The following is a 27,990-nucleotide window of genomic DNA, read 5'->3' as shown; positions in this document are numbered from 1 at the left end:
CCAGTCTCGCGAGAAGGGCGGCGGCAGCGGCAGAGCCGGGCTGATCCCAGCGCAGCGGAGCTGCTGGCGGGGCGGGCGGCCGGCCGGCGTGCGGTGGGGCGCATGGCGGGCGCAGGCGACGAGCGGACGCCACTGCTGGGCGCGCGGCGGGCGGCGTTCGAGGGCCGGCGCGCGGCGTGCGCGGCCGTGCTGCTGACGGAGCTGCTGGAGCGCGCCGCCTTCTACGGCGTCACGGCCAACCTGGTGCTGTTCCTCAACGGCACGGCGTTCGGCTGGGAGGGCGCGCAGGCCAGCCAGGCGCTGCTGCTCTTCATGGGCCTCACCTACTTGGTGTCGCCGTTCGGGGGCTGGCTCGCCGATGCGCGGCTCGGCCGGGCGCGCGCCATCCTGCTCAGCCTGGCGCTCTACCTGCTCGGCATGCTGGCCTTCCCGCTGCTGGCCTCGCCCGCCACGCGCACGGCGCTCTGCGGGGCCCCCCGCCCCACGCGCGTCCGCAACTGCTCGGCGCCGCCGTGTGCCGATGCGCCCGGCCGCTACTGCGCGCCCGCCGCGCTGTCAGCTCTCGCGCTCGTGGGCCTGGGTGTGGGCGCCGTCAAGGCCAACATCACGCCCTTCGGCGCCGACCAGGTGAGGGCCGCGCAGGTGCGGGGCGAGGGGGCGGGGTCGTCCGCGGATCGGGAAACCCAAATACCACGGGGGACCGCGCAGGGTCGGCGGTGGCGCGCTGGGGCTGCAGACCGAGGGGCCTCCTTCCTTTAGGAGGGGCCTTTTAGGAGTTGGGGGGGCGCCTTTAGGAGTTGACACCTGGGAGGGAGCAGAGGAGTTTCTGGACTGGGCCTCCGCAAGTGCAAAGGCCCTGAGGCCAGAAGAGAGGGACGCTGTAGCTACCTAGGCAGTTGTGTTGCAGTACAGAACACATCAGGGTACCAAGCCTTACACGTACTGTACGCCTTAAACTTATGGAAGGTTATGCGACAAGTATGTTTGAAACAAAAGAAGAAGTGGGAACAGGGGTGGCAGGCAGGTGTTTCGTGGTGTGAAGCTTTGTAAAGAGTTTGAGGTCTGTTTTGAATACAGTAGGGAGCCTTTTTTGGGGTTTGAGCAAGGGGTAATGTGATCTGATTTATGTTTCTAAAAAATTCAGTCTCTGTAGGGCATGGGCCTGGCAGCTGTGGCCTGCCAGCTAAATCTGGTCTACTTCCTGTTTTTGGAGGGCCCACAAGCTAAGAATAAGACTGATACTTAGGTTTTCGAACGATAGGAAAAAAGTAAAAAGAATACTTTTGTGGCAAATTAAAATGATAGGAAACTCAAATTTCAGCTTCCACAAATAAAGCTTTATTGGAACACAGCCCTGCACCTTTCTGGTCACATATGTTGTGGCTGCTTTCATAATACGGTAGCAGAATCAAGTAGTTGTGACAGACTGAACGTCACTTAAAATTTAAACTATTTACACCCTGCCCCTTCGCAGAAAAAGTTTGCGGACGTCGGGTATAGAGACTAGGTTGTATGGGGAGTGCTGACAGCAGACAGATCAGGCAGAAGTTTGTTTCACTGGCCAGGTGAGAGATTAGAGATTTGGACTAGGACGGGGGCAGTGGACATGAAGTGAAGTGGTCGATTCCGGATAAGTTACGGAGGTGGAGGGGCCGGGATTGCTGGTGGATCTTATGCAAGCAACAGGGAAGATAACCCCTGGGTTTTTGTGCTAAGTGGCCATGTGATTGCGAACATTTACGGAGGGCTTACTGTGCACTAGGCCCTGTGCCGAGTACTTTGTCAGTTCATAGGACTCCTCTGCTGTTACCGTTCCCATTTTACAGATGAGGAAACAGGGGCTTGAGAGGTTGAATCATTTGTCCAATGATACAGAGCTAGTACGTGACTGAGCCAGGGTGCAAGAGCCTGGCTTCTGAATCTGAACTTTAATCACCCGTGTGAAAGGTGACACCTTATAATGATGTTGGAAATAATAGTTGCCTAATGTCCTGAATTCTTCACTTCCTTCTCTGCATCATGGAATGTACTTTCCATACTTGAACTCATTTGAACCTCATGTGAATCTTATACCCATGTTTTAAATGAGGAAATGGAGATGCAAAAAGATTTATTTCTTTTGTTGTCCTATAGGTAGTGAGTGGTCAAGCCAGGGTTTAGGTGCAGGTCTGATTTCTTAATGTGTCCTTTAACTGAGATGGGCATTCTGTGACGGTGGCTTTGGCCTTGGGGGTGCCGGCAGCTCACGGGCCAACGGCGAAAGCACAGGGCTGGGAGTTACCCATCTTTAAAGACCAGGCCACAGAACTAAAGTGCGCCCTGAGTGTTTAGGTTATGTCCCTTACTGTACCGAGCGCTCTTCCTATGCGATCTTATCTAACACCTGGCAACAATTTATATCCCTGACTGTCCCTGTTTTACAGTAAACAGAGGCTTGGGGGGTTTGACCTACCCGGGTCCACAGCAAGTGAGGGGAGGAGCTGGGTTTAAACCCGGAAAGTCTGACTTAAAAATTCCTGCTCTCCAGTGGATAATAGACGAGGGATTAATATTCCTGAAAAGAATGAGTGCTTCTGTAGAGGTTCTCTAGAGGGCACGACAAAATTTGCACTCTTTTGATGTGTAATTAGATGTGGACCTTAAAAAGAAACGTGCTCTTCTGCAAGAGAACTGACCTCATTTCCTCTAACGTGACACTGCCGTGGAAAAAGGAGAACCCCTCTATATTTCAGGATATCAGAGAGGTTTGACAGCCAAACACATGTGCTTCATGGTTGGAGCCCAGCTTCCCTAAAAGCCATTTATTGGGACGATTGTGATAACTTGATTGTAGACCACACAGTAGATAAAGTTGCATTGGTGTTAATTTTCTTAGGTGTGATAATGGTTTGTGGTATGTAGAAGAATGGCCTTATTTTTAGGAGATCCACGATGAAATCCTTGGGGTGAAAGAATGATGGCGTTACTTATTTTTAAATGGTTCAGCCGAAAGAGTGTTTCATATGTATACAGAAAAAGAACTCAAGCTGTAAATGAAGGCTATAGAAGTGTATGCTTTACTATTCTTTTAACTTTATTGTATGTTTAAAAATTTTTTACTAAAAAGTTGAGGGAATGTCCATCAACTGATGGGTGGATAAAGCACGTGTGGTCTCTCCATACAGTGACATATCCTTCAGCAGTAAAAAGGGATGAAGTACTTTCTTCATCGTGGATGAACCTTGAAAACATCATGCCACTGAAAGATGCCAGGCACAAAACACGGCATGTTATAGGATTCCACTTCGATGAAATGTCCAGAATAGACAGATCCATAAAGACGAGGAGGTTAGTGGGTGCCAGGAGTCAGGAGAGGAGAGAGGGAAGCTACTGTAAAAGGAGGCTTCTTGTTGGTGTGACAGGAAGTGCGGAATTGGATAGAGGTGATGGTTGCACATCTGTGAATAGACTGAAAACCGCTGAGCGGTGCATTTCAACAGGGTGAATTGTTTATTATGAGAATCGTGTCTCAGAGAAAAAAACATGTAAAAGGAAAATGTTAGTACCCTTCAGCCAAGGTGCTTGCTCTGTGCCCGGTGCTGGCTGGTCTTTGAAGGGGATTTGAGAGGCGTCCCCCAGAGGTGCCACGGCTTGCGGGATCTCAGTTCCCAGACCAGGGACTGAACCCGGGCCATGACCGTGAAAGCACCGAATCCTAACCACTAGGCAACCAGGGAACTCCCAGGATTTCTTTTCTTTAATTGACGTATAGTTGATTTACAGTGTTGTGTTAGTTTCATGTATACAGCAAAGTGACTCAGTTATACACGTATATACATTCTTTTTCAGATTATCTTCCTCTATAGGTTATACAAGGTATTGAATGTAGTTCCCTGCACCACACAGCAGGACCTTGTTGGTTATTTTACATATAGTCGTGTGTTACCTGTTGATCCCAAGTTCCCAATTCACCCCTCCCCCGGCTCTCCCCTTTGGTAACCATAAGATTGTTTTCTATGTCTGTGAGTCTGTTTTGGAAATAGGTTCATTTGTGTCCTATTTTAGATTCCACATATAAGTGATATCATGGTATTTGTTTTTCTCTGTCTGATTTACTTCGCTTAGTATGATCATCTCTAGGTCCATCCATGTTGCTGCAAATGGCACTACTTCATTCTTTTTTATGGCTGAGTAATACTTTGAAGGTACTTCTATGCTTCTCTATCACTGATGCCTTTGTCTGCGATACAGGGCCTCTAGGAAACCCTCTGAGTGAGAGATGAATGGGGTCATGCCGTGCAGCCCCAAGAAGGAGGCCTTAGCTGACTTTTGAAGGAAGATGTACACCGGAGTCCAGGGGTGACGCTGATGCACATCATGTCGGCCCGTCTTTTCCCCCGAGTGATTAACCTTCCTCAAAGGTCACAGTCATTCTAAATGGATGGCTCCTGTGGTTGAAAGAGTGAACTGAAAGAACTCTTTTTTACAGACAAAGAGAGCAAAGATACATTTTTTCTAGAGGGGAAAAAAAAGTTGCGCTGTTACGTGTTTAAAGGAATTTTTCCAAATCGGCCACAACTGTCTGGCTCACTCCCCGGGACCCTGTTCCCTCAGCTGCGCTTCTCTGAGTTGACCGCAGCGCTGTCTTTTGACCGGTCATATGACGGACGGTCCTGTCTACCCTTGGGCGGGAGGCAAGTGTACAGATGATGACGTAATGTGACCCACGTGAAGTGCGGGTTTCAGTCCATGGCACGGAGGCATGTGACCTGTGGTTTATAGGAGCCGGCCGGCTCCTATAAGAAAATTATTGCTGTGTGGTTATATAGGGTCTAGTGATAGGCTTAGGTTCCTGAAGTAATTTTAGTGAATTACACTTGGAAGTTCAAATAAGTCAACTGCCAGGTTTGCCAGGATGTGTGCCGTGCCGGGAAGGGCTGAGATATATAGTTCAGTTAATACGTATATTGTCTGCTTTTTTTTTTTAAATTAATTAATTAATTTATTTATGGCTGTTTTGGGTCTTTGTTGCCACGCATGGGCTTTCTCTAGCTGCGGTGAGCGGGGGCTACTCTTCGTTGCGGTGTGCGATCCTCTCACTGCGGTGGCCTCTCCCGCTGTGGAGCACGGGCTCCAGGCTCACGGGCTTCAGTAGTTGTGACACGCGGGCTCAGTAGTTGTGGCTCGCAGGCTCTAGAGCATGGGCTTAGTAGTTGTGGCATGTGGGCTCAGTAGTTGTGGTTCGCAGGCTCTAGAGCATGGGCTTAGTAGTTGTGGCATGTGGACTCAGTAGCTGTGGCTCACAGGCTCTAGAGCACGGGCTCAGTAGTTGTGGCTCATGGGCTCTAGAGCACAGGCTCAGCAGTTGTGGCACACAGGCTTAGTTGCTCCGCGGCATGTAGGATCTTCCCGGACCAGGGATCGAACCCGTGTGCCCTGCATTGGCAGGTGGATTCTCAACCGCTGCGCCACCAGGGAAGCCCCTGCGTTAACTTTAGATATTATGTTTACTGGACCCCTTTTAAGCTTGCCCCCCACCCTGATTACTTTTTTTTATATCTTAGGTTACATTTTCTCTGTAACCGTGTCTGCTTGCAGTTTTTTCTTCCCTCTGGTCTGTTTCCAGGATAGCATGAATATTGGAGTCCATTTTAGTGACGTTTAAATGCACTGTGGTGACTTCCCTGGTGATTCAGTGGTTAGGACTCCGTGCTTCCACTGCCCGGGGGCCCGGCTTTGATCCCTCGTCGGGGTAGTAAGATCCTGTAAGCGGCATGGCACAGCCAAAAAGGATAAAAAAATAAACGCATTGTGTTCTCACGGAGAGCTGTCTTAGAAACGTAAGACGTCCTCTGTACAGATCATTCATTCAGTAACCATGCCAGCATTTGGTCCAGGACCTCTGTTCACTTCTGACGTGGGTGGGAGTCAAGTTTAAGCTCCTCCTCCTCCTGCGGTTTATTTAAAACTCAGATTTTCAGTTTGAGACGGCGGTTACCAGATAATTACTTCAAGCATATTATTTGTTATCACAATATCCATGTTTAATCATTTGGGATTAATTTTTTTGGAGGGACAAATGATTTTAGCTATATATTGACATCTGTACTTTGATCTTAAAAAGTAGAGGTTAAAGTGTCACGTGTTGCATAATGTGGCTGCTAACAAGACAGTTCCTGTGCATCACAACTGTTTGTCTAGGGCCCCATTGCAAACCTCCTCTCTTACGTAGAGAGGGAGATTGCTCTGTGGATCGGAATTCAGCTGTGTTACTGGACCAGGATCTGTCCGGCCTTTTCATCACCTGTAACTTAAGGACGAGACAAGAGAAGTTCCCAAGACAGCAACACCTGACAGTCTTTGTACACTGATCCAGTGTCGGCCTTTAGCTATAAAGTTTGGTTAAACATTTTATGAGGTGAAACTGGCTAGGAATGACTCTGGCTGGCGCAGAGCACATTCTCATGATGTCCACGCAGGTGTGAGAAGCCATCCTCAGGGAGGGACGCCACGGGTTGCCCGCCCCACCAGGACGGGCTCCGGCTGGGCAGGTCTTGTGGAGAGCGCACACCTACAACTTGCTTGTGTTACCTGGTGCTTGTGTGTGTCTGCGTTCAGGAAATCAGTGATTTCCGCGCCTTCCAGGGATCTCTGTCCTTATCAGAACTTCTCCTGATTCCATTGAGAGGCTTCCTGGTCTAAAAATAGCATGCGGTTTTAGTTTGTCTGTAATGTTCCCCTTGTTCCAGATTTCTCAAGGCGTGGAGCTATATGGCTGTGAGTAGAAGTCCTCTGCAAAGTTGTTTAAAATGCAGATTCTGGGCCCCAACCCCAGAGATGGTGAGTGAGTAGTCCTGGAACGTGGGTCCTGTGAATCTGTACTTTCAAGGAGCATGCCAGGCGTTTCCAAAGCAGATGGTCCATGGGAGATACTTGGAGAAACTCTCTAGGATTTGTTGGATTTAAGTATAGTTAAGAGAAACACTACCCAGAATCTGTAGTAATTAAAAGCATAAGATACATTTTTTTTGTCAGGGGACCCTCAGTTGTATCTGTAAACACCATTTTGATTGATTGGCTATATTTCTGGGTTTTTTGGCTGCGTCCTGTGGGATCTTAGTTCCCCGACCAGGGATCGAACCTGGGTCCGGGCAGCAAAAGTGCAGAGTCCTAACCACTGGACCGCCAGGGAATTCCAATGTGCTGCCTTTCTTAAAGGCTGTGATGACAACAGTAATTGATATAAAGATATAATAATATATGAAAACATCGTATACGTTTTTCATCCTTGAGGATGATCACGTGTTTTTAAGTCTCTTTCCTCCCCGTTATTTTAGGTGAAAGATCGTGGTCCAGAAGCCACGAGAAGATTTTTTAATTGGTTTTATTGGAGCATCAATTTGGGAGCCATCGTTTCTCTGGGGGGCATTGCCTACATCCAGCAGAACGTGAGCTTTGTCACCGGCTACACCGTCCCCGCCGTCTGCATCGGAGTGGCCTTCGTGGCCTTCCTCTGCGGCCAGACCTTCTTCATCACCAAGCCGCCCGACGGCAGCGCCTTCACGGACGTGTTCGGGATCCTGGTGTACTCGTGCTGCCCCCAGAAGCGAATCAGGGCACGCGGTCCTAGTGGGTGAGCGCTTTATTCCCATCACAGGCTCGGTTTTCCACGTGACTTACCAACCGTCGTAAATAAAGTGCTGGCTTATGTCTGTCCTGTGCTCACCGTGGAGGGGGACACAGGGCTGAGGTTGAAATGTCTGACACCAGCTCCAGGAGGCAGGTGTGAGGTACTTCTGCCTCCATCTTAAAGGCAGACCAGCGGCCTCCCTCCTGGGCTCGTGCTTTTCATTTCTAACCTGCACGTTGACCTTCCGCTCCCTGCTGATGTAAGATGGCGGCTCCTGACTGCGTAGTCGTGTAACGATGATAAAGACAGAACCTTGCCGAGGGCATCGAAGGGACAGTGTCCCCCTCGACGCAGCCCTTTGAAGGAGAAACCAAGCAGTCGCCCACTTAGCCGCCGCCTGTCTGTGCTCCGTAAGCAGGCGGCTGCTGCGTGGGTCGGCGTGCCCGCCCCCAGGGCTCGCTGCGGCCGCTCTTTGAGAAGGGCCGGAGAGCAGAACCGAGATGTGGGTAGGGTAGCTCCATCGCCCCTCTGGCAGGGGGCACTTCCGGTTTAGCGCTGTATGCCCACGACCTGAGGTTTTAAAGCCCAAAGTCCCGGGTCCCGGGGAGTCCTGGGCAAACTGTGGCAGAAGTCAGTCACCCTAGATGCAGATTAATGACGAAAAGTCCAGAACTTAGCTCAAAAAGAGACTTCAGAATTTTTTTGTTGTTACTTTTTGATGTAACAACGTGTAGTGAAATATGTCCCTTTTACCTCTGCAGTTCTGGGCATGTAACCAGAGTGCACTCAGGATACAGAGTATGTCCGTCCCCCCAGAAAAGTCCCGGGGACCCTTTGGAGTTGAGCCTCTCGGAATATTTTGATCAAGGCAGGTGTTGAGATGGGCTCTCAGTCCCTGAGCCATAGGCTGACGTTCTGCAGGAACCTTCTGCAGGCCGACCCCGCGTCTGTCTGCCTCCTCATGGCTTGTCTGCGTGTGTCTGATTTATGTCCTCGGAGCCATAACAGCTGTCTGACGTTCCTCCCACGTGGTAGATTTGAAGCTGTACCAAAGCAGCTCTGTGGCCCTGGCCCTTCGCTCCAGGCCAGATGTCTCTAATTGCTTCAGCTGTCCCCCGTGCGGAATTCCGGCACACCTGACCATCCCAGCGCGCTGGGCTTCTAGTGGGTCAGCGTGGCATCCAGACTCATAATTCAGAGCTGCGGCTGGTGGGGCCACACTGGAGAATTGTTAACCGTTGAAGCCTCATTGCCTCAGCAGCGAGCAGTAGTGCTTTCCCGGGGCCTCATTTTAGTTAGGCAGAAGCAGGGTTTCAGATCCTAGATGTTTAGGCTACAGATTGAATGCCATTAGCAAAATATACCGTTTAATTTTCAGTGTGTCTGTGTGGGTGGTACCTGGTAGACAGTTCTGCGAGAGGACACCATTGCTTTGTGGACACTTGGGTTTTAATGCTCACGTGGCATATGGTGAAGGCAATTTGGACTTAGGAATCTGTTTTCCCTTTAGTTTGGCTTTTGAAGTCTTCCTTGGCACAATTAGAAAAGGACCAGCTTGCAGAAAAGTTGATGGTCTAGAGAACTCTCCAGCTGTGCTCTCCTTAGGCACAGGTTAGGGCTGTATGACCTTGGGCAGGTTAATGACCTCGTAAAGCCTTCTTTTCCTTCTCGTGCAGTGGGAAAGGACCCCTGTCACAGGACCAGTGTGAGGCCTCAGTAAGCTAATAAGAGCCCAGTTAACGGTAACTTACTGATGAGGATGCTTTTGTGGAAGGTCACATCGTCAAGTTATCATCGCCACCGGGAGCATCGCCCCTTCCCCTCCTGGCTCTTCCTTCGCCGAAGAGCCGGTGGCTTCCCTGAGAGCCTCCCTCCCGGCCACACTGGTGTATAGCAAAGCAGCTGGGGTCTGTAACAGGGTCGGTGTGGTCGTCAAGGCCCGGCGTTTGATGGGTGGCCTAGTGTAAAATCCAGACACCCAGCGCCGTAATTTTTTCACACGCTCCCCCAGCGGTGTAGCTGTCCTCAGCTTCGGGTGGGACTGCGGGCCTTCCTCCGCGCGGTGGGGCTGGGGGCGAGGGCAGCCACCTTTCGGCCAGTGAGCGCCGATCCTGCCCTATCTCCCAGCCTCCCGGAGAGGGCGGTGGCCACAGTCTCAGTCTGGCTGGGAGGGGCCCTTCCGCCAGCCGTGCCCAGGTGTCCCAGCGCCAGGAATGATCTAGGTAGCTGTGTCGGGTGGGCTCGATTAGCAGGTAACGGCATGGAGTTTAAGCCAATTCGGCACAGCAAGCTGGTTTCCTACCTCTGAACTTAGTTTGTTACCAAATAATCGGTTTCTGGGGGTGGAAGAAAACTAATTCCTTCATTTTATTTCCCAAAGTGAAGGCATTGGAGTCTTTCAGCAATCTTCTAAACACAGTCTGTTTGATTCATGTAAGATGTCTCACGGAGGGCCATTCCCGGAAGATAAAGTAGAAGATGTGAAAGCTCTTGTCAAGATTGTCCCCGTTTTCTTGGCTCTGATACCTTACTGGACAGTGTATTTTCAAGTGAGTGGTGGCATTCAGGTCTAACTCCCCCTCTCTCCCCGTGGACGCTACCCCGGCCCTCGCTTTGGCCGTCACCGAAGTGCCCAGGGTTCCTGGCTTGCTTTGTCGCGAGTCTGCGGGATCTTGGAATCTTGTTTTTAGTTACGGACTCATTTTTGCCGATGGAAATGTTTTGAAAACCTTAAAATGAAGCTAAGAACGGGGATGCTTCTGTTTCTCCAGACCCCCCACCTTTTAATATGGTTTCTCATTGGGATGATGGTTACTTCTTTTTCCAAGTTCATCTCCAGACGACTTTTATGGTGACCAAGTAATCGACCCGTGTTTCCAAACCTGAGCGTTGCAAGTCTCAGCACAGTGTGGTCTGGGGGAGGGCGCCCGCTGCGAGTGAGTGACAGCCGTGCTCGTGTAACGACAGCTGCTTTTTACACCCAGATGCAGACGACGTATGTTTTACAAAGTCTTCATTTGAAGATTCCAGAAATTTCCAGTATTACAACCAATCCTCACACGGTGAGAACAGTTGAAGTGATCTGAGAATTGTCTTTGGGGTTTTACCTGACAAGTGGATTCCTTCTACCAGGCGTAGATACTTTGTAATGACAGCAGTTAGCTTGAACTAACAGCATTCCTTGAATGCTGAAATGGAATTTGAATGGAATGTTGAAATGGAATGTTTACTTATTTCTGAGACTGTTTCCCATTGGTTATGTCCTTTGCTAGATTAAGTTGACTCCTGACGTTAGTATTTCACCTGATTCTTCTTTCCCCCGAGAAAGCACAGAAAAACACGTGGAAATCCCTTTAGAAATGGAAGCCTTTTCTCAGTACCAGTGTCTTGAGACAGACTGTTTTCCTAGGAGGTCACACTTCGTGCAAATGAACCGTTCTTGAAATAAGCTTTTCCCATTTAGATGTTAGTTGTCAGGCGAGTGACTGCTGACAGTGCAGAAAAATAAGCAGGTGTCTCCCGTGTCCCCCGCCTCCAGTTTCCGGCGGCCTGGCTGACCATGTTCGATGCTGTGCTCATCCTCCTGTTAATTCCCGTGAAGGACAAACTGGTGGACCCCGTCTTGAGAAGGAAAGGGCTGCTCCCGTCGTCCTTGAAAAGGATCGCGGTGGGCATGTTCTTTGTGATGTGCTCGGCCTTCGCAGCAGGTGAGAAGCCGTTTCCGGTTCCGGTTGCGGGTGATGCGGAATGCGGCCACGCGCCGCGGGGCGCTCAGGAAGTGTGTGTGCTTCAAAAGAGGACGTACGCGGGTTATTCTAAACCTGAGGCCTGTTCATTTTCTAGCTTTTCGTCGATGAAGCTTAAGCATTTTTACCTAAGGATTCGTCTTGTCTTTTTTTTTTTTAGAACTGTAACCAGTGAAATGCTCTGGAAAGTGACTTTCGGGTTGAGTCAAAGGAGGCTTGTTGTCTCCTAGTGATTTAGATTTTAGACAACTGTTAATTGCTGGGTAGATGAAATTTCACAAAGGTGTTAAATAATCCTCAGAGCTGTGATTCTTAATGTCAGGTCCATTAATCAGCTTCATATACCCTGAACCCTGCGCACTTTTATGTAAAATTTTACGTGCATCTTCCTGGAGAGAAAGATTTTTTTGTTTTGTTTTGTTTTTAAATCAAATACAGGTTTGTAACCAGCCTCCATCCCCCAGAAGAAAAGAAAGAGATTAAGAACTAATGCCTCAGTATTCCAACACCTTTTGGGGGCTCCATTCTGTTTGCATAGTTCTTAGATTCTGAAGTATACGCTGAAATATCGTGTGCTGATAAAACTGAGGTGTTGCTGACTTTCTCACCTTGCTTTGGAGCTCTTCCTTCATTAATATTTGAAAATGATTGAACCGTGAAATAGCTTAGTTATATAACAAGACGAGGACAGCTGATATTCCTGAGTCACCTGTACATCCCCTCTGTTACGAGGAATGTAACGTTCAGCACTGCTGAGGCGGAATTTGCTGTGTTCTCCGACAGTGCTTCGCAGTAGAGCCTCCGTCCGCTCTCGCCGGGGTGAACACGTAGTACACTCGATATAGTACTGTCTAGCGATACAGTACTCGATAGCTTTAAAGAAATGAGTCCCTAGGCTCAAGAATTCTGTCTTCCAGACACTGGGACATCTTAAGAGACAGTTATGTTCTTTCTTAATCCAATAGGAAATTAAAGGGAGGGCGTATCTGCGTGAAGTTGCTGCTTTGTGCTTTTCCGTGTGAGTCGCTTCTCTTCCGGCCCCGTGCACACGGGGAGGTGAGCCAGAGCCAACGAGGGCTGCATTACAGCGGGGCTCTGACTGCAGGTTCCGAGCCGCAGAGTCGGGGATGGGCAGAGCCGCCGTGCTGGGGTGGTGCCCTGAGTGCCTGCCGTGGGCCAGGGAGCCCCCCTCTCCGTGCCCCGACCAGCCAGTCACACCCCTTGGAAAGGAGTCCTTGTGCTCTCCCTGTGGGAAAGGGGAGGTTGCTGGTTCCCCAGGAGTGTTCTAGGAGACTCCGGCTTCGGTTCCTCTAATACCGTCTTGTCTTCCAGTTTCATTTATGGCTGAGTAGCTTCTCCGGGCTGCCCTGAGAACCCCGGGGGCTTCCCGGTGGTTTCTTCGCCTGTTCACGTGGAAACGACAGCAGACGGGTGACTGTTGTCCGGCGGGGCAGGCAGGGCTGTCTTAAAAGTGCGGACCGGGCCGGCAGTTTCCTGCTCAGCAGGTCGGGCTGCCGTCACGCCGCCACGGGCGCCTGCGGAGAGGCAGGTGCTCTGCACTGTGTGACCGCGACTGCTCTGAACTTCAGCGTCTCAATTGATCGATCGCTGACGCGCGGAAAACACCGCCGAGGCTGGTGTCCTCACGAGGCTCTCTTTGCTGAGTGGCCAGATGCTGGGAAGGAGCTTCATGGTCACTGGTTGAAAGACTTTAAATACCTGGCAGCTGGACTTAAGCACCATGTATTAAATTCAATGTAAGCAGTAACTGATGTTTCATGCCGTTTCATTTCCAGCTCCAGTGAATATTATTTAATTGGGACATTAATGACCTTTGAATACAGACCTGAAATCGTTACAGCAAACCAGAGTTTTAATAGAAAAGAGACTACTTTGCCTTTTAACTTACTACATTCAACCATGATAAATCAGGATCTTCCATTTAGTACCATCCCTGCTGGTAATAATTCTTTCTTTAAATTTTCTTAGATGAGAATCAGGCATGTCCAAGGGGTTTCTTCTAGTCTGCTTGAGAAAAACAGAAGTGTGTTAATTTCTCAGATTTCCTTTGCCCCTTAAAAACTGTGTGCGTTCTTAATTTACTGACATCGTAGATGCTCACTGGAGAGAAGGAAACCTTCGAAACATAACGGAGAAAATAAAAATCAACTGCAATTTCCCCAGAAATGCTCCTTCCTGGGATGGTGTGTATCTGTCTAATCCCGTTTGTGTGTCTCTGCATACATACACACACACCTTCTGTGTTTTTGCGAAAATGAGATACTGATGTGTAAGCAGATTTGAGCCTGATTAAGGAAAACTAAGTGTAAGGAAACCATAAAAATGTCATAAAAGCTATGCTTGTCACTATTGGGTAGAAAAATCCCCCAAATACAGATGAGCCATCTCCCCTCATTCATTTCCCTCCTCCTCCTCCTTTTCCTTCTCTCTCTCTCTGTCTCACATACACACAGATTTAAGCACTCATAATTCCACCACCCAAGGAAATCCTCTACCACCATTGTGCAAGTGCATAGGAAAAATTGTATATGATGTGATGTGTGTGTGCGTTTATACTTTGTCACCTGCTTTAAAAAAAAAAACCTAAAGTATCCTTCCGTGTGAAACAGTCACGTGCAGTCCTTTGTCGTTGGGTGTCTAGGATTCTGGTTTTAATCACTGCAGTGAAATTGCTTTACTTCTCGAATCCCTGGAAGTGTAATCACTGCACCCTTGTGGAGTGTGTGTACACGACAGAGTTACTTCCACCTTCCCAGGCTGACGGCACCCATACGTGTGCCCCACGGCCTGCTCTGCCGCTCGGCTGTGCTGTGGGTGCCCTATTTCCACAGCGGGTTTTAGGCAGGAGTCGTGCCCGGGCTTCAGGGCATGGAGAGCATCCTGGAATGGAGGCAGACTCATCTATCTGAGTGCCTTTTTCTGGGTCACAGCTTTCGTTAGGAAGACGTTCAGAACCACTGGTCTACAGCACTTTTAAAAACTGTTATCACAGAGTCAATCCAGGGTCGTTAAAAATACATAGATAGAGGTGCGAGGAGACCTAAATTCACCCGAATCCCACCATCCAGTGATGACACCTACGCCAGTGTTTATGTCTTCCTAGAATATTTTCTTACAGCTAAATTGTTCTTTTTTAAACAACAGAAATGGAACAAACCAGTCACAGTTTATAAGCTATTTCTGTATACTATATATAATACATACCATTTTTCCAAGTCGATTACAAATTTAAATTATGGTTTTTGACAATGACATAATACTCCATTTCGGGCCGTACTATCGGTTTTTAAAACCAGTCCTCTTATTAAACATGAGGGTTGCTTCCAGCCTGTCCTGCATGAAGCAGTGCTGTGTGTACCCCCGACGCATCCGCATGTGTGTGCTCATCTCACGTGAAAGCGAGTCTGATCTCACCGTGCCCTTGTCCCACTGATTATTGTGTTCTGTTAATATCCTCTTACCTGAAGGGTTACAGCGTTGTATGTCTTTAATGTGTACTATGAGTGATCTTAAGACTTTTCCCCAAAATGTGTCAGACATTCTGTTCTGTGTACGGTGCGTGTGTTGTGAGCAGTTTTCCAGTGGGTTTTTCTTGTAATACAGTGTGGGTTGTCACTACTCGGAATTTTATCTCATTTTACGAATGTTGTTTTCCCATTTTTTTCATTTTCCCTTTAATTTTGTTTATGACATCTTGTGAAGTCTTACACGCTTCTTCATCTAGGTCCTGTACATTTTATGTTATGTATTTTGGTTTCTCACCTAGGAGATTTTTTACAATTCTGAGATTCAGTGAATTATTTTCAGATGGTCGCTTGTCTTGAAATTAAAAGTTTCTTTTCCTGCCTTCTTTATAAAAAGAAGGCATTTATTTATTTGTTTATTCAGGCCACACTGCACGGCTTGTGGGACCTTAGTTCCCCGGCCAGGGGTTGAACCCGGGCCTGGGCAGCGAAAGCGCTGAGTTCTAACCCCTGGACCACCGGAGAGTCCGGCTTTTCGTACGGCTGCTGGTGGTGACGGATGCCCCCCTTACCCCTGACTTTGACGAGAGCGCCTTCAGCCCTCACTGGGGAAAGTTTGCTCTCACCTCTTAGTTTGCACACGCATTCCTGACAATGTTAAATATCTAAGCTTCACTTCAAGTTTGTGTTTTTTGGCAGAAATGAATGTTGAGTTTCTCTCAAGCATCTTAGTTTGGTTTTTTTCAGGAGGATCGCATGCCCTCCTTACTCCACCCCACCTCCCTGCCTTTGGCTACTCATGTTTTTTATTGATTTTAACATCTGGTATTTAACTGTTCCTGAATGTCTAAAATACACCCTGTTTGTTAAAAGGTCTGATTGGAATCTGCTAATTCCAATCTTCTCAATAATCTGCTTTAATTGAGCAACTGTGCGTCTCTTTCTAACCAACATCAGTCTGGTTTAGTGTCAGGGTTATACAGCTTCATAAAAGGTGCTGGTAAACTCCCTGTTTCTTTTCTTTTTCAAAAAAACCAATTTATTTATTTATTTTTGGCTGTGCTGGGTCTTTGTTGCTGCACGTAGGCTTTCTGTAGTTGCAACGAGCAGGAGATACTCTTCATTGCAGTGCGCAGGCTTCTCATTGCGGTGGCTTCTCGTTGCAGAGCACGGGCTTCAGTAGTTGTGGCGCGTGGGCTCAGTAGTTGTGGCGCATGGGCTCTAGGTGCGGCTCGTGGGCTCTAGGTGCGTGGGCTTCAGTAGTTGTGGCGCGTGGGCTCAGTAGTTGTGGCGCATGGGCTCTAGGTGCGGCTCATGGGCTTTAGGTGCGTGAGCTTCAGTAGTTGTGGCTCGCGGGCTCTAGAGCACAGGCTCAGTAGTTGTGGCACGTGGGCTCAGTAGTTGTGGCTCATGGGCTCCACAGCGCAGGCTCAGTAGTTGTGGTGCACGGGCTTAGTTGTTCCGTGGCATATGGGATCGTCCCGGACCGGGGCTCGAACCTGTGTCCCCTGCATTGGCAGGTGGTTTCTTAACCACTGTGCCACCAGGGAAGTCCAAACTCCCTATTTCTGAAGGCAGGGAGTATTTTAACAGGATGAGAATTATCTGTCTGCTCCCAGGAAGTTCCAAGTCTGCCTAGAAAATCATATGAGTACATCCTCTCTGAAAGGAGATATAACTTTTCTACCTTTTTCTCAGTTTTGTACAGATCTTGTTTTTTCTTGAATCACTTAAGCTTTTTATTTTAATGTCCCTAGTAAATCATTTACTGATTTTTAGAAAAATTTTTAGAGTGGAGATAAAAATAGTGTTTTAAATAGATCTGTTGTTTCCTTCCTTGTTTCTAGTTTCCCTTTTGTATGTGCTCTTTTTTTGTTAGGCTTGCCAAGACTGTATTTTATAATTTTTCCTTAGATGTCTGTCTTGAATTTATCATTTGATTGTTTTTATGTTTTCTAAGTGAAGAATTTAAGATATTAATTTTTATTACCTTTGTTTTGTGGGTTTTCTTTTCTCATTTCTTGAGTTAAATTCTTCACGTCTATTTGTTCTTTCTTGCTTAACAGTAAAAACCACGTAATGGCGTGAATTGGCCTCTCACTGTTGCTTTACCAAGGTCTCTTGTGCTTTGATTTGTTGTCGTGTGTTTTTTCTTCCTACGAATATTGAAACCATGGTTTTTATTTTCTTTTTGGTCCAAGAGTAATTTTAGAGAAGTTTTTTCATTTCATAATATTGATGCTTTTGTTTATCCATTTGTTAATGTTTATCCATTTTGCAGAGATGAGGGGGTCCACTGTACTTTGCTGATAAGGATAAGCCCGTCTGCACAAGGAAACTGGCGTTAGTAGTAGTGGTGGTAGTTGTAATAGTGATGACGATCAGTGAATCAGCTTAAATCTGTTCCCTTGAAGGGAAAAACATCTCCAAATTTATTACCTTCTGAAAAGTAAATAGCACGATTAATCTTTGTGGCCTCTCCTGTTGCGGAGCACAGGCTCCGGACGCGCAGGCTCAGCGGCCACGGTTCACGGGCCCAGCTGCTCCGCGGCACGTGGGATCCTCCCGGACCGGGGCACGAACCCGCGTCCCCTGCATCGGCAGGCGGACCCTCAACCACTGCGCCACCAGGGAAGCCCGCATGATTAATCTTTTTATTGCAGGACTGTCTAGCTTTTCCCTGCTCCTCCTTTTAAAAGAAATAAAAGGTGTTCAGGTGAGCAATCCGGAGATTTGAGGATTGTGTTAGCCATGTTGAACACTGGTTTTATAAGGCACTGTAGAGCGCCCCCGTGAGGTATGGATTATATGACCTGTGTTTTTTAGTAACCTACCTCAGAAGCTGAAAGTAGGGAGATTCCTGAGGCCGGGGGCTTCTGGGGGAAGCTATGTCATTGGGCATTATCCTTTCACGTATTTCTCAGAATCATCAACAGACATCTTGTGCCAAGCATCTAGTTTTTTAGTTTAATTGCAAATGTTAATGAATAAATGCTCATAACCTACTTATGAATTGTAGGAATTTTGGAAAGCAAACGGCTAGACCTGGTGAAGGAGAAGACCATTAACCAGACCATTGGAAACGTCGTTTACTATGCTGCGGATTTGCCAATCTGGTGGCAGGTCCCCCAGTACGTGCTGATCGGCGTCAGTGAGATATTTGCGAGCATCTCAGGTGAGCTTTCCTTCGTGTCGGGGCGTCCGCGTCCAGTCCTGTCGCAGCGCGGTCAAGCCCGTGCCGTTTCCTGCTTTGTTAGGCCGCATCGAGACAGAAACAGCACAGTGCTTGGTGGTGGGTGCTGGGGGGCAGTTATGGTGCAGAATGTGAATTGGTGAGGAAAGAGCAATGCTATGGCTGAGGCTCTCCTTTCTTGGTGTAAAAGGATCCCCGGAACATCAACGTGAAGTTCATCTACCATAGAGTGTCCACAGGAGAGAGGAGAGAAGAAGGAAGACCCCCTGTAAGGGCTGCCCGGCAGTTGCTAATAAGCAAGCCTTGCGGTCCTGCCGCCACGGCTGGGCCTCAGGGGGTCCCTCGCTGCCTGGCTCTCAGTGTCTTCATTCATATTTCTAAGGAGGCAAACCTATTTTTTAAAACCTGTTCTCACAGGCCTCTCTTCCCTGTTGGTGAGGTCACGTGGTGGCATGTGGACAAGTAAATTCTGTGCAGGCCTGTTCCCAGCTGCTGGGAGCGAGGGAAGGAGAAAATGAGTGGTGCCCAGAGCGGTGGGGCTGGGAGGGCGGCAGTTCTCACCTCTCCTGCCTCCTACAGAGCTCACACGGGCTGGCTGATGAACTTGTGGAGGCAGTAGGTCGCACGGGGTGGCCCTTCCTTTAGAGCACAGTGCAAATCTCCATGTCTGCTTATTACCGCAGTGATTCGGTTTATAGATGTACCTGCTGAAACTGTTCTAAAGTACTTTGGCTCTCAGAGAGAATTCCTGAGTAGATTTCCCCACCTGAGTGTAGGTACTTGGTTTGCAAACTCCCGTTAGTTAAGATCGTAGGCAGATTTTGCTTCTTCAAACTCTTTCTTTCCATACGAGGAACGAGAGACTGCAAGAGCTGACGGGTCGGATGCCGCCTTCAGGTGTGAATGAAGGCGGCAGGTGACTGGCCCCCGCGCGGAGTAGCTAGGGGCCGTGGCAGCGGGAGGTGAGCAGCCGGCCCAGGTGCTGTCTCAGAGCCGCGCCCCGGAGCCCGGCTGTCGGAGGGCAGAAGCGCGGGCGCCGGCGCCCTGCTCCTCTCCCCAAACGGCCCCCCTTCCTTCCCCAGGCCTGGAGTTCGCGTACTCGGCCGCCCCCAAGTCCATGCAGAGCGCCATCATGGGGTTGTTCTTCTTCTTCTCTGGCGTCGGGTCCTTCGTGGGCTCAGGACTGTTGGCACTGGTGTCCCTCAAGGCCGTCGGGTGGATGAGCAGCCACACGGACTTCGGTAAGGCCCCCCTCACGGCCCCCCGCCCCGCCGTTGGCAGTGACCAGCGCCCCAGTCCTCGGGCCGCGTGGCGCGCCCGGGACCAGACGCGGTCAGCGTCGCTGGGCTGCCCCGGGAGCCCCCGGCCTGCTCCCTGCGCCCCGTCAGACCGCCCGCCTCCCCTCGTTTACCCACGTCCCTGAGGGTCTCCTGGGGACGGGTGGGCCTCTCCCGCCCCAGGTCGGCCTCCAGCAGCGGCTCTGTGGCTGCTGTTTTCTCGGGGCATCTGTGATCCGTAGACTGACGCGCCCACCTTCAGGTCCAGCACTAGTTTTATTTTATTATGAGGCAAATAAAACCTGTATCACAAATTTCCCTTCATTTATCAGGTTGGCCAGAAAGTTTGTTCGGTTTTAAGTAAAGACACGTTTTTCATTTTCATGAAGAACTTTATTGAACAACGTATTCACTAACCTGAGAAACTTCTTGGCCAACCCAGTATCTTACTTTCGTATTTTTTTTCTTTTCCTGATGGTACCTTTTAATTTCCTGCTGTAAGAGAGAGAGAGAGAGAGAGAGAGAGAGAGAGAGAGAGAGAGAGAGAGAGGGAGGGAGGTGATAAGTTGCCTTGTTAAAAACATTTATTACTCATTATCCATCACGATGGGATTTTACAGCTAATACCAGTAGGTGGCAACTTGAGCAAAGTCAGTCCGGAGAGATGAAAGCTTCGCCGTTTCCATGTTTATGATAGCCTTTAAACAGACCCGGGAGGTGGAGGTGTGTTTCTTCTTTGTATGTTGCACCAGTAAAAAACCACCACCATATTGCTTCTCCTTGTATAGGCATGTGGCGTTTGCCGTACCTTGTAGAAGGAGCAGCAGCAGGTGTGGTCCCAGATTTTGTGGCTTTTCTGTGCTCAGTACCCCCTGGGTACTGAGCCACTTCTAGGTTCTAAATCCCCTTGAAAATCTCGTGAAAGCTTAGAGACTGTTCTCCAGAAATTGCAGAATTCCAAAAGCCCTCCCACGATTCAGTTAAAATTCCCGTCTTGAGGGGGGCGTTTCGGCCCAGAGACCCCCGACGCAGCTTCCAGAAACCGGAGCCCCTGCTGCCCCCGGGCACCATTGGTGATGTGTCCAGCTGGTCCGGCTGTGCGAGCCAGTGGTCTGCGGGGTGGGCCCTCCTGCTGGGCTGAGGCGGGGCTGTGCTCATTTCTCCTGCCCCTCGGAGTGTAACGTCCAGTCACACAGGGTTCTGGGAGTTCTCCTGCGCGCACGGTGTCACGTAATCTGTTTTGTACGTGCGACAGACCTCCTTCAAAGAAAGACTCGTTACCGGGACCACACCTCGGTAGTTCTTAAGGTGTAGATTCTGTTTTTCTACTTTCACGTGTATCTTAAAGGATCGATTGGTTTTTGTCATTCTCATTACTTTACAGTGATTTAATCCATCCCTCCCTGCCAGCCATTACTAATGTAATAACTGGTAGTTTACCTGTCACTCATCCTTTACTTCTGACAGGTAATTTTAAAACTTTCCATTGTGAGGTTTATGTCCAGTATTGATGCACGTGGCACACGTGGACAGATGTTGGACCTGGATTCTGTTTGTTGTGTTATTTTCACGAAAGAGAGGCGCCTTGTCTTGTGTCCTGGATCGGCTGCCCTGTACAGGAGCGCAGGGTGGTCTCTCCTTGTTTTCCCTCCAGTCCTTTCTGCCCGGAGCCCCACGTCCAGTGAGGTGAGAGGACGTGGCAGGTCGGCTCCCACTCGGTTAGGGGCAGGTGGCTGTCCTGGGCGGTGGTTTGGAGAGAGAACGGGACAGGTGACGCCTCCTCCCCCCGCCGCCCCCAAATCCTTGTTTCTGCAGAAGGAGCAGCAGGTGTGACCCCAGATTTCACGGCTTCTCTGCGCCCTGGGCCCCCCGGCTCCGCCCTTCGGCAGGTCCTGCCTGTGTTAGGGCTCCGGCGGCAGTGGGGCTGGCCCAGCCTTCCCGACTGGCTTGTGGGTAACTTCCTGTCAGGTCCCCAGATTCTCACCTCGTTGTTTTCTTCTCTCCCTGTCCTCCCCTAGGCCTGCTTGTCCTCATTATCATTAGTATTTAGATCGGGGATCACATCCGTATTGTGCACCGGTCTTAAGTGCAGCTTGGTGTGCATTTCATCCAGATCAAAATGCAGGGCGTGGAAAGGGTTCCTTCTGTCCTTTCTGAGTTAAGCCCCCGGCAAGAGGAACTCTGTTCTGACGTCGGCCCTGCTGAGTCCTGTGGCCTCTCTCGTCCTCTGCCGTGGCCTTTCACTCAGCACTGAGTTCTCAGAGGCGCCCCAGTGATTGGTTCTTTGTTATTTCTGCGGAGTATCCGTCGTACGAATAGGTCAGAGTTCATTTATCCGTTCTGCTGCGCGTGGGTGTGTGTGTGCGGTGTCTCCAGCTGGAGGCTGCCACAGATAAAGCAGCTGGGAATGTTCCTGTGCATATGTCTGGGGGGCACATGAAGCTTGTTAACTGGGGCCCAGGAGTCCGTCTTACCAAGTGTGAAGCCCCCGGAGTTTACCGTCTTTACATGCAGTTACCTCCCGTCTGTGAAGAGGCCCGAGAAAGTACAGGGTGTTCGCTTTTAGGTGGTGGGCTCGGTTCTGGACCCTTCCTGACGCCAGACCGCGGCCGGCCCTGGCAGGGAAAGCACAGTGTACGGCTTGCTCGGCCAGCCAGCTTTGAGCTTCGGAAGTTGTGAATGACTCTCTTGTTTAGGGAGGTTGATGTTTCAGAGCTGGCACTTCGGACGGCGTGATTGGTGTTCTGTGACAGCAGCCTTGCTGAGGTGGCACCAACCAGCGCTGCAGCGCTGGCGTCTGCAGACCAGGGTCCAGGGCGTGGGATCTCTGTGTGCAGGGTGGCGCCCGCCCGCAGTGAGGACCAGACCTCTGTTTTCAACTCTCTGACCACTGTTGAATAAATAACACAGTCTGGTAGAAACTCTAGGTATTACTGGATCCCTTCCCAAAGCAGTAAACATATGAAATCATTGTCTTCTACAGCCTGAAGGAGTGAGAACCCTTTAAAAACATGTGAGTGCTTATTATACAAACATGCGTATTATATCTGTTCATTAGTTCTGTTACATAAAAGCAGTGTTAAACATCTGATTTTAATGAGTATATGTTCAGATAGAAAAAGGAAGTTCCAGAATAACCCAGCTTGACAGAGACCTTCAGAGGAAAGGAAGTCTGGCATTTTAAATCAGCCAACGGGAGACGCTTTTGAAGCCGGTCAGAGAGCACAGCAGCTTTCTTCCTAAGACGCCAGCGTCCTCCAGAGACGCTGCTGGCGCCACGCCCCGCCGCTCCTCCGTTCGACAGCGCGTCCGGCCCTTCCCAGTGGGTGAGCAGCGGCGTCGGCCGTAGACCGTCCCAGGGCCGTGGCGACGCCGTCTTTGTCGGGAGCCGGGGTGGCGTGCTGTGTGCGGCTCTGGTGTCCCCTCCACACGGTCCTGCGTCTCCACGCCGCGTGGCCGCTTCTCAGGGGACAGACGGCAGGTTTCCAGCCCTGCTGGCCCCGGACCTCCGTGTGGACTGGGGCTCCCAACGGGGCCCCGTGAGGAGGAGGCGGCCGCGTGGCCCGGGTGCTGTTTCCACAGGCAGGGAACCTGGGCCCAGAGACCGAGACGCTGGGCTTTGAGCCTCCTTGGTGGAGCTCCGCGGCCCGTGCCCTTAACCTCCGCCGCCTGGGCGTTCGCGGGGCGCTGAACGGAGCCTCGCGCCTAGGACGCCTCGCGTGCTGCTCGGGGCAGAGCCGACCGTTCGGTGTGCCCGCTCTTAGGGTTAAAGTGGGCGCCTTTGCGTCAACCTGCAGCCTGAAGTTTTTAAGGAAAATCGTGAAAAGCAAGCTTGTGCCTTCCCCTAGCGCGTGGAGCGTGTGTTCCGCTGTCCGTCCCGGCCTGTGATGGTACTTGGTTTGATGTCAGGAGACGACACGGGAGTCCAGCACTCACACCTGACGTGACGTCCAGGCTGCGTCCTGGCCCGATGCGCGGTCTCGGCAGGTGTGCAGACTGTAGACCCAGGCGAGGAGGGCCGTCCGCTGCAGGGTCTGACGTGGAGACAGTGGGGGGCTCCTCCTCATGTGGGGAGCAGGAGGCCCCAGCCCGGAGCCCGTGTTGAGACACAGATGACTTCACAGTGGCTTTGGAAACAAAGCACTTGTGTATTTTGAATTAGGGGTAGGATTCTTTTCTCTCTTTATTTTTTTTTCTTTTTTAATGACCACAGTTAAAAGTCACCCTGACCTTCATAGGAACCAAGTTAATAAATAAAATCTTTTAAACTCTCTCTCTAAGTGCAGCTTCCGTGCTTCTTTCTTTCCTTTTCTCTAGGCAACATCAACGGCTGCTATTTGAACAATTATTTTTTTCTTCTGGCCGCTATTCAAGGAGCTACCCTTCTGCTCTTCCTTATTGTTTCCGTGAAATATGACCTGCAGCGGTCGAGAGCAAACGGCGCCCCCGCCAGCAGGAGGACCTGATGCTCCTGCACCCCCGTCAGATCTGTGGGACGGACAGATGGACGGACAGATCCGTGGGAAGGTGCTCTGGGGGCTCGGAAAGCAAACGGCTGACTTCCCTAGAACTTGCGTAGTGCTGGGGTTGATTCCTTCTTTTGCACCCGGCGGCCTCGGTAAGTGCCTTCCTGTGGTTGAGCCCTGCTAAAGGCCTCTGGTCACCCTGCAGCTGGTTTCCCCTCTGACACACACCTGCTGCCGCGGGTACCGAGTCTCGGGAGGCGACACCCGTGCTGGTTGGCGTCCCGCTACTGTCAACAAATCTCATCCTCTCCTTCCCACAAAACGCGCTCTCACTTTCTTCTCTGCTGATGAATAAACATCTGTTGATCTTGAGGAAGGGGAGGACTTGTTAAGAAATAAAAGTGTGGTCGAGTGCTGCCAAGGTTTTAAAGAAAAGTCCTGTTGATGGTTTTCTCTCACGAGGCCCAGATCTTGCCCGTGTGGGTCCTCGGCACAGGCCGGTGGTGAACGTGTTCTGTCTGCCGCTTCGCGTGATGCTGGGTTCTTAAACCATCGCCACTGCTCTTTTGTTGCTCTTCCCTTAAGAGCGTGATGTTCATTAAGAACTATTTAAGACTGTGTGTTCCGTCTCAGCCTGCAGAGCAGCCTAACGCCTGTTTTGAACCCTGCCTGGTCAGTCCTTGTGTACAGTTTGACTCGGGGACCATCGAGACTAAAGACCCACCACGGTGGGTGGAAGGAAACCCCTCTTCTGAGCAGCACTGGTGTGACTGGAGACCGTTGGGGTGTGCTCGTTGTGGCCGGAGCTGTCCACAGCCACCGACTCTGGCCGTGGTGATCTCCGTGACGCGGGGGTTCTCATGTTGTCTAATAAACTGTTGTCTTTTTGTTGCTGCATTTTTGGTATAATTGTATTATAAAAAGCACCTCGCATAGGAGACCCACCGGCTCCTTCTCTGCGTGGTCTGTCTACAGTCGTCGTGTATTTGCGTGTACGTGTGGACGTCATGAGGGTTCCTCAACTGTCACGGGGTACAGGGTCCTGAGTCAGGAACTGACGAAAAGTCACAATAAAATACCTGTTCCTGACGCAGCTCTTTGATTTCTCTAGGATAGTGATTCTTGACCCTGCTCTGTATTAAAATATAACTTTGTTTGGCAAAAACAGAAAAACAAATGCAAACACCCTACTCGTTTGGGGTTATCTTGTTGTTGCTGTTGTTGTCTTTGCGGTACGCGGGCCTCTCACCGCCGTGGCCTCTCCCGCTGCGGAGCACAGGCTCCGGATGCGCAGGCTCGGCGGCCACGGCTCACGGGCCCAGCCGCTCCGCGGCACGTGGGATCCTCCCGGACCGGGGCACGAACCCGCGTCCCCTGCATCGGCAGGCGGACTCTCGACAGCTGCGCCACCGGGGAAGCCCTGTTGTTGTTTTTAATACAAAGTATAGAAAAACACAAGGAGGCCGTGACTGGTGGGGTTCAGGCAGACTGAGGACCGATGACTCAGTGTGACAGCAGTTCTCAGAGGGGCTGAGGGTGTGAGTTTGGGTTAAAAAAAGAGAAGGGTTGGAAAGCACTGCTCTAGGAAATACATTATCCGCCAGAGGTACAGTTCCTGTCTTCGGGTTCTGTTGCATATACTGAAGACCATTAAGCTGTACCGCCAGAAAACACGTTTTCTCTGTGGGGAATTAGGCACGAAAGGGAAAAGGGAGGTGTGAGGAGCCAGCCCTTCCCTGGGCTCCGTGTGGCCGGGGCACGTGAAGGCGGCAGATGGGGCCCTATGTGGGCCACTGTCCCACACCCCGGGGAGGGGGCTGGGAATCAGCCCAGGTAGAGAGCCAGGTCGGTACACGCTCTGCTTATCAAGGGGAACCTGTCCAGAAAGCCAGTCAGGCACAGAACTGACAGCCTCGAACTTCCCATCGGAATTTAGAGAGTGTACAATTGTGGTCACCACGTGGCTCTGAACAGCAGCTGAAGAAACAAATACACAAAACCAGATGCTGTTGTAGGGATTTTATTTTAAAAGTACAGGCCCTGGAGACTTCGATGTGTGTCTTTTGCTGGCATTTATTGGCCTCAGAAGGCACGTGTCCATGTCATCCACTGGAAAACACTCATCCCTGCTTTCTCTTCCCTGAAGGTGGACGGAACTGCGCGCCTTGTTTCTGCACGGTATCGTGGGTGGGTTTAAAGAGAAGGTTTGGCTTAAGGCTGAGCTCCTGCAAGACTGAGCTTACGAGCCTCCCAGTTTCAGACAGAGACCTCACAGGCTGCTGTTGGGGACATTCCGGTCCGTCTGCTGTCCGTACGTCCCGCTTCACTGGCGGGGGTCCCACCTCCGAGGGGCCGCTGGAGCCCCTTGCCCCCTTCATAGCCAGATGCTGAGGTGGCCCTTCTCGCTAGGTGGGGAAAGCACAACACTGCGTGTGTTACACTGAAAAGCTTCAAAACAAGTCCTTTTAAAATTACACTGGTCCGCTTTTCAGAACCCCGATCACTTCTAAATTCTGGGTAATAAAAAATGGATGGTCTTCAGTATTTTCAAACTGTTCCACTTGGTGCAAAACAGTCCCATCGCTTGACAATCAAAGCACATTAAAGAAGAGCAGAGTACTGTAATCGAAATCGCCACACAGCACACAGTGATTTGCTGTTATTAAAACCAACCAAATAGTTGACAGGCAGTTTTCAAGTAGAATGAAGTCATTTGAGCAGATGTTTTTTAATGTTCTTTGTAACACCTTTTGCTCTTTTGGAAATAAGGCCTTTTAGAGGAAATAATACATTTTTTAAAAGTGCTTTATGGAACTAGGACGTATTAAATAAGTGAACAGTACAAAATGCAAGGGAAAAACCAAAACACAGCACGGCTGCGTAACCACGAAAAATCAGCATTTACTAACTTCCAAATGGACTAAAAGGCACGTGCCTCACACAGGAAGCCGAGCTAGTGCCGTGGAGTTGCAGCTGCAGGCTTACCTGTGTTGATGTCTCCTCCAGACCAGAGCCTCAGGGGAGAGGGGGCTGACAGGTGAGCGGACCCAGACGGAAGCGACTTCACAGGAGCCTGGCTGCGTGGTGGTGAAGACCCAACAGGCTCCAGGCTGATTTTCCAGTGGCTCTGGGTCGCAGCGAAACGGGTTGGATAGGAGTGGAGGAGCCGGCGGCCAGCTATGCAGAGCTTTGAAGAAAGGTACGATGAAGCCCTTGACCTTGACCTTGGGACTCCAGCGGCAGAGTTGAAGGCGGACAGGCCAGTCAGGACCTCTGTCTTGGACATAATTCTCTGTATCCTTCCTCAACTCTCCCCTGATGCTCGGAGCTGCAGTCATTAGCAGTTCTTAAAAATAGATCAGTGGGCTTCCCTGGTGGCGCAGTGGTTGAGAGTCCGCGTACTGCAAAAAAAAAAAAAAAAAAAAATCAGTATCTTGACCGAAGGGGTTTCTGCTTCACCGACAGTATTTGGGCAGGAGATTCCAGTTTGGGTAGAGGATGCTTGAAGCCTGCGCTTGGGAGGGCACGAGAGGGAAGGGATGTGACACGGCCATTCCCACGTTCCGAGGTCGAAGGGATGAGGGGTGGCGGTGTCTCTCCAGAAGGAGGTGGAGACCGACTCTCCTGCTGAGTGATGAGTCAGACATGGGGACCCTGGTGACCACTGTCGAGGGCTGGTGCGCTGGACGGGAGGGTCTGCAGACAGCAGAGAGGGGAGGGCTGGGCACCCGTAAAATCCCGCTAACCTTGCCCTAAAGGGAACCAGAAAGTGGGGTGGTAGCCAGGGACCACGCAGGGCAAGAGAGGTCTTGGAGTCTCTTGTGGTTTTGAGAGTGGGGAAGAGAGACAGCTTTACGAAATGCCAGCATCTGCACAAAGCGAGCGTCATGGTCGTGGCAAAGTGGTGGAATCCCAGCGTGACACTCTCCCTGCCGGGGCTGGAGGTGGGGGGCTGGGCTTGAGTCCAGAGAGCAAGAAGGGGGGTACGGGGGGCGAGGTTTTCAAAGGCCCTTCCCCACAGGGGCCGAAGCCTGTCAAGAGGGGCCCCCGGTGTGTGGGATACCCCGATCCCAGTGTCCTCACACCGCTAGCCAAAGCCTTAGGGAGAAACGCAGGGGACCACAAACTCGGGGGCAAAAAGAAAGAAAAGGACACAGAAAAAGCCACGCACCCAGCACCACTGTACAGCGTGGGCCTTCGGGCCCCCAGATTCG

General features: G+C 50.5%; 1 protein-coding gene and 1 long non-coding RNA gene across 2 annotated transcripts; both read left to right on the top strand.

Moving 5' to 3' along the window:
- Positions 1-27: 27 nt before the first annotated feature.
- SLC15A4 (solute carrier family 15 member 4) lies at positions 28-24,671 on the top strand. Its single transcript, XM_059040025.2, has 8 exons — positions 28-627; positions 7,317-7,612; positions 9,990-10,158; positions 10,594-10,671; positions 11,148-11,316; positions 17,860-18,015; positions 19,116-19,274; positions 23,628-24,671. The coding sequence occupies exons 1-8, from the start codon at positions 103-105 to the stop codon at positions 23,774-23,776; spliced, it is 1,701 nt and encodes a 566-aa protein (XP_058896008.1). The 5' UTR covers positions 28-102; the 3' UTR covers positions 23,777-24,671.
- On the top strand, positions 20,879-23,586 carry LOC136792721 (uncharacterized). The gene is made up of 2 exons (XR_010836973.1): positions 20,879-22,323; positions 22,423-23,586. It is a non-coding gene; the product is annotated as an uncharacterized lncRNA (long non-coding RNA).
- Positions 24,672-27,990: the final 3,319 nt, after the last annotated feature.

This window comes from Kogia breviceps, chromosome 15, assembly GCF_026419965.1.
Source record: "Kogia breviceps isolate mKogBre1 chromosome 15, mKogBre1 haplotype 1, whole genome shotgun sequence".
Lineage (NCBI taxonomy): Eukaryota > Metazoa > Chordata > Mammalia > Artiodactyla > Physeteridae > Kogia > Kogia breviceps.
Note: the sequence above shows the minus strand (reverse complement) of the source record. Positions and strands in the feature narration are given on the sequence as shown.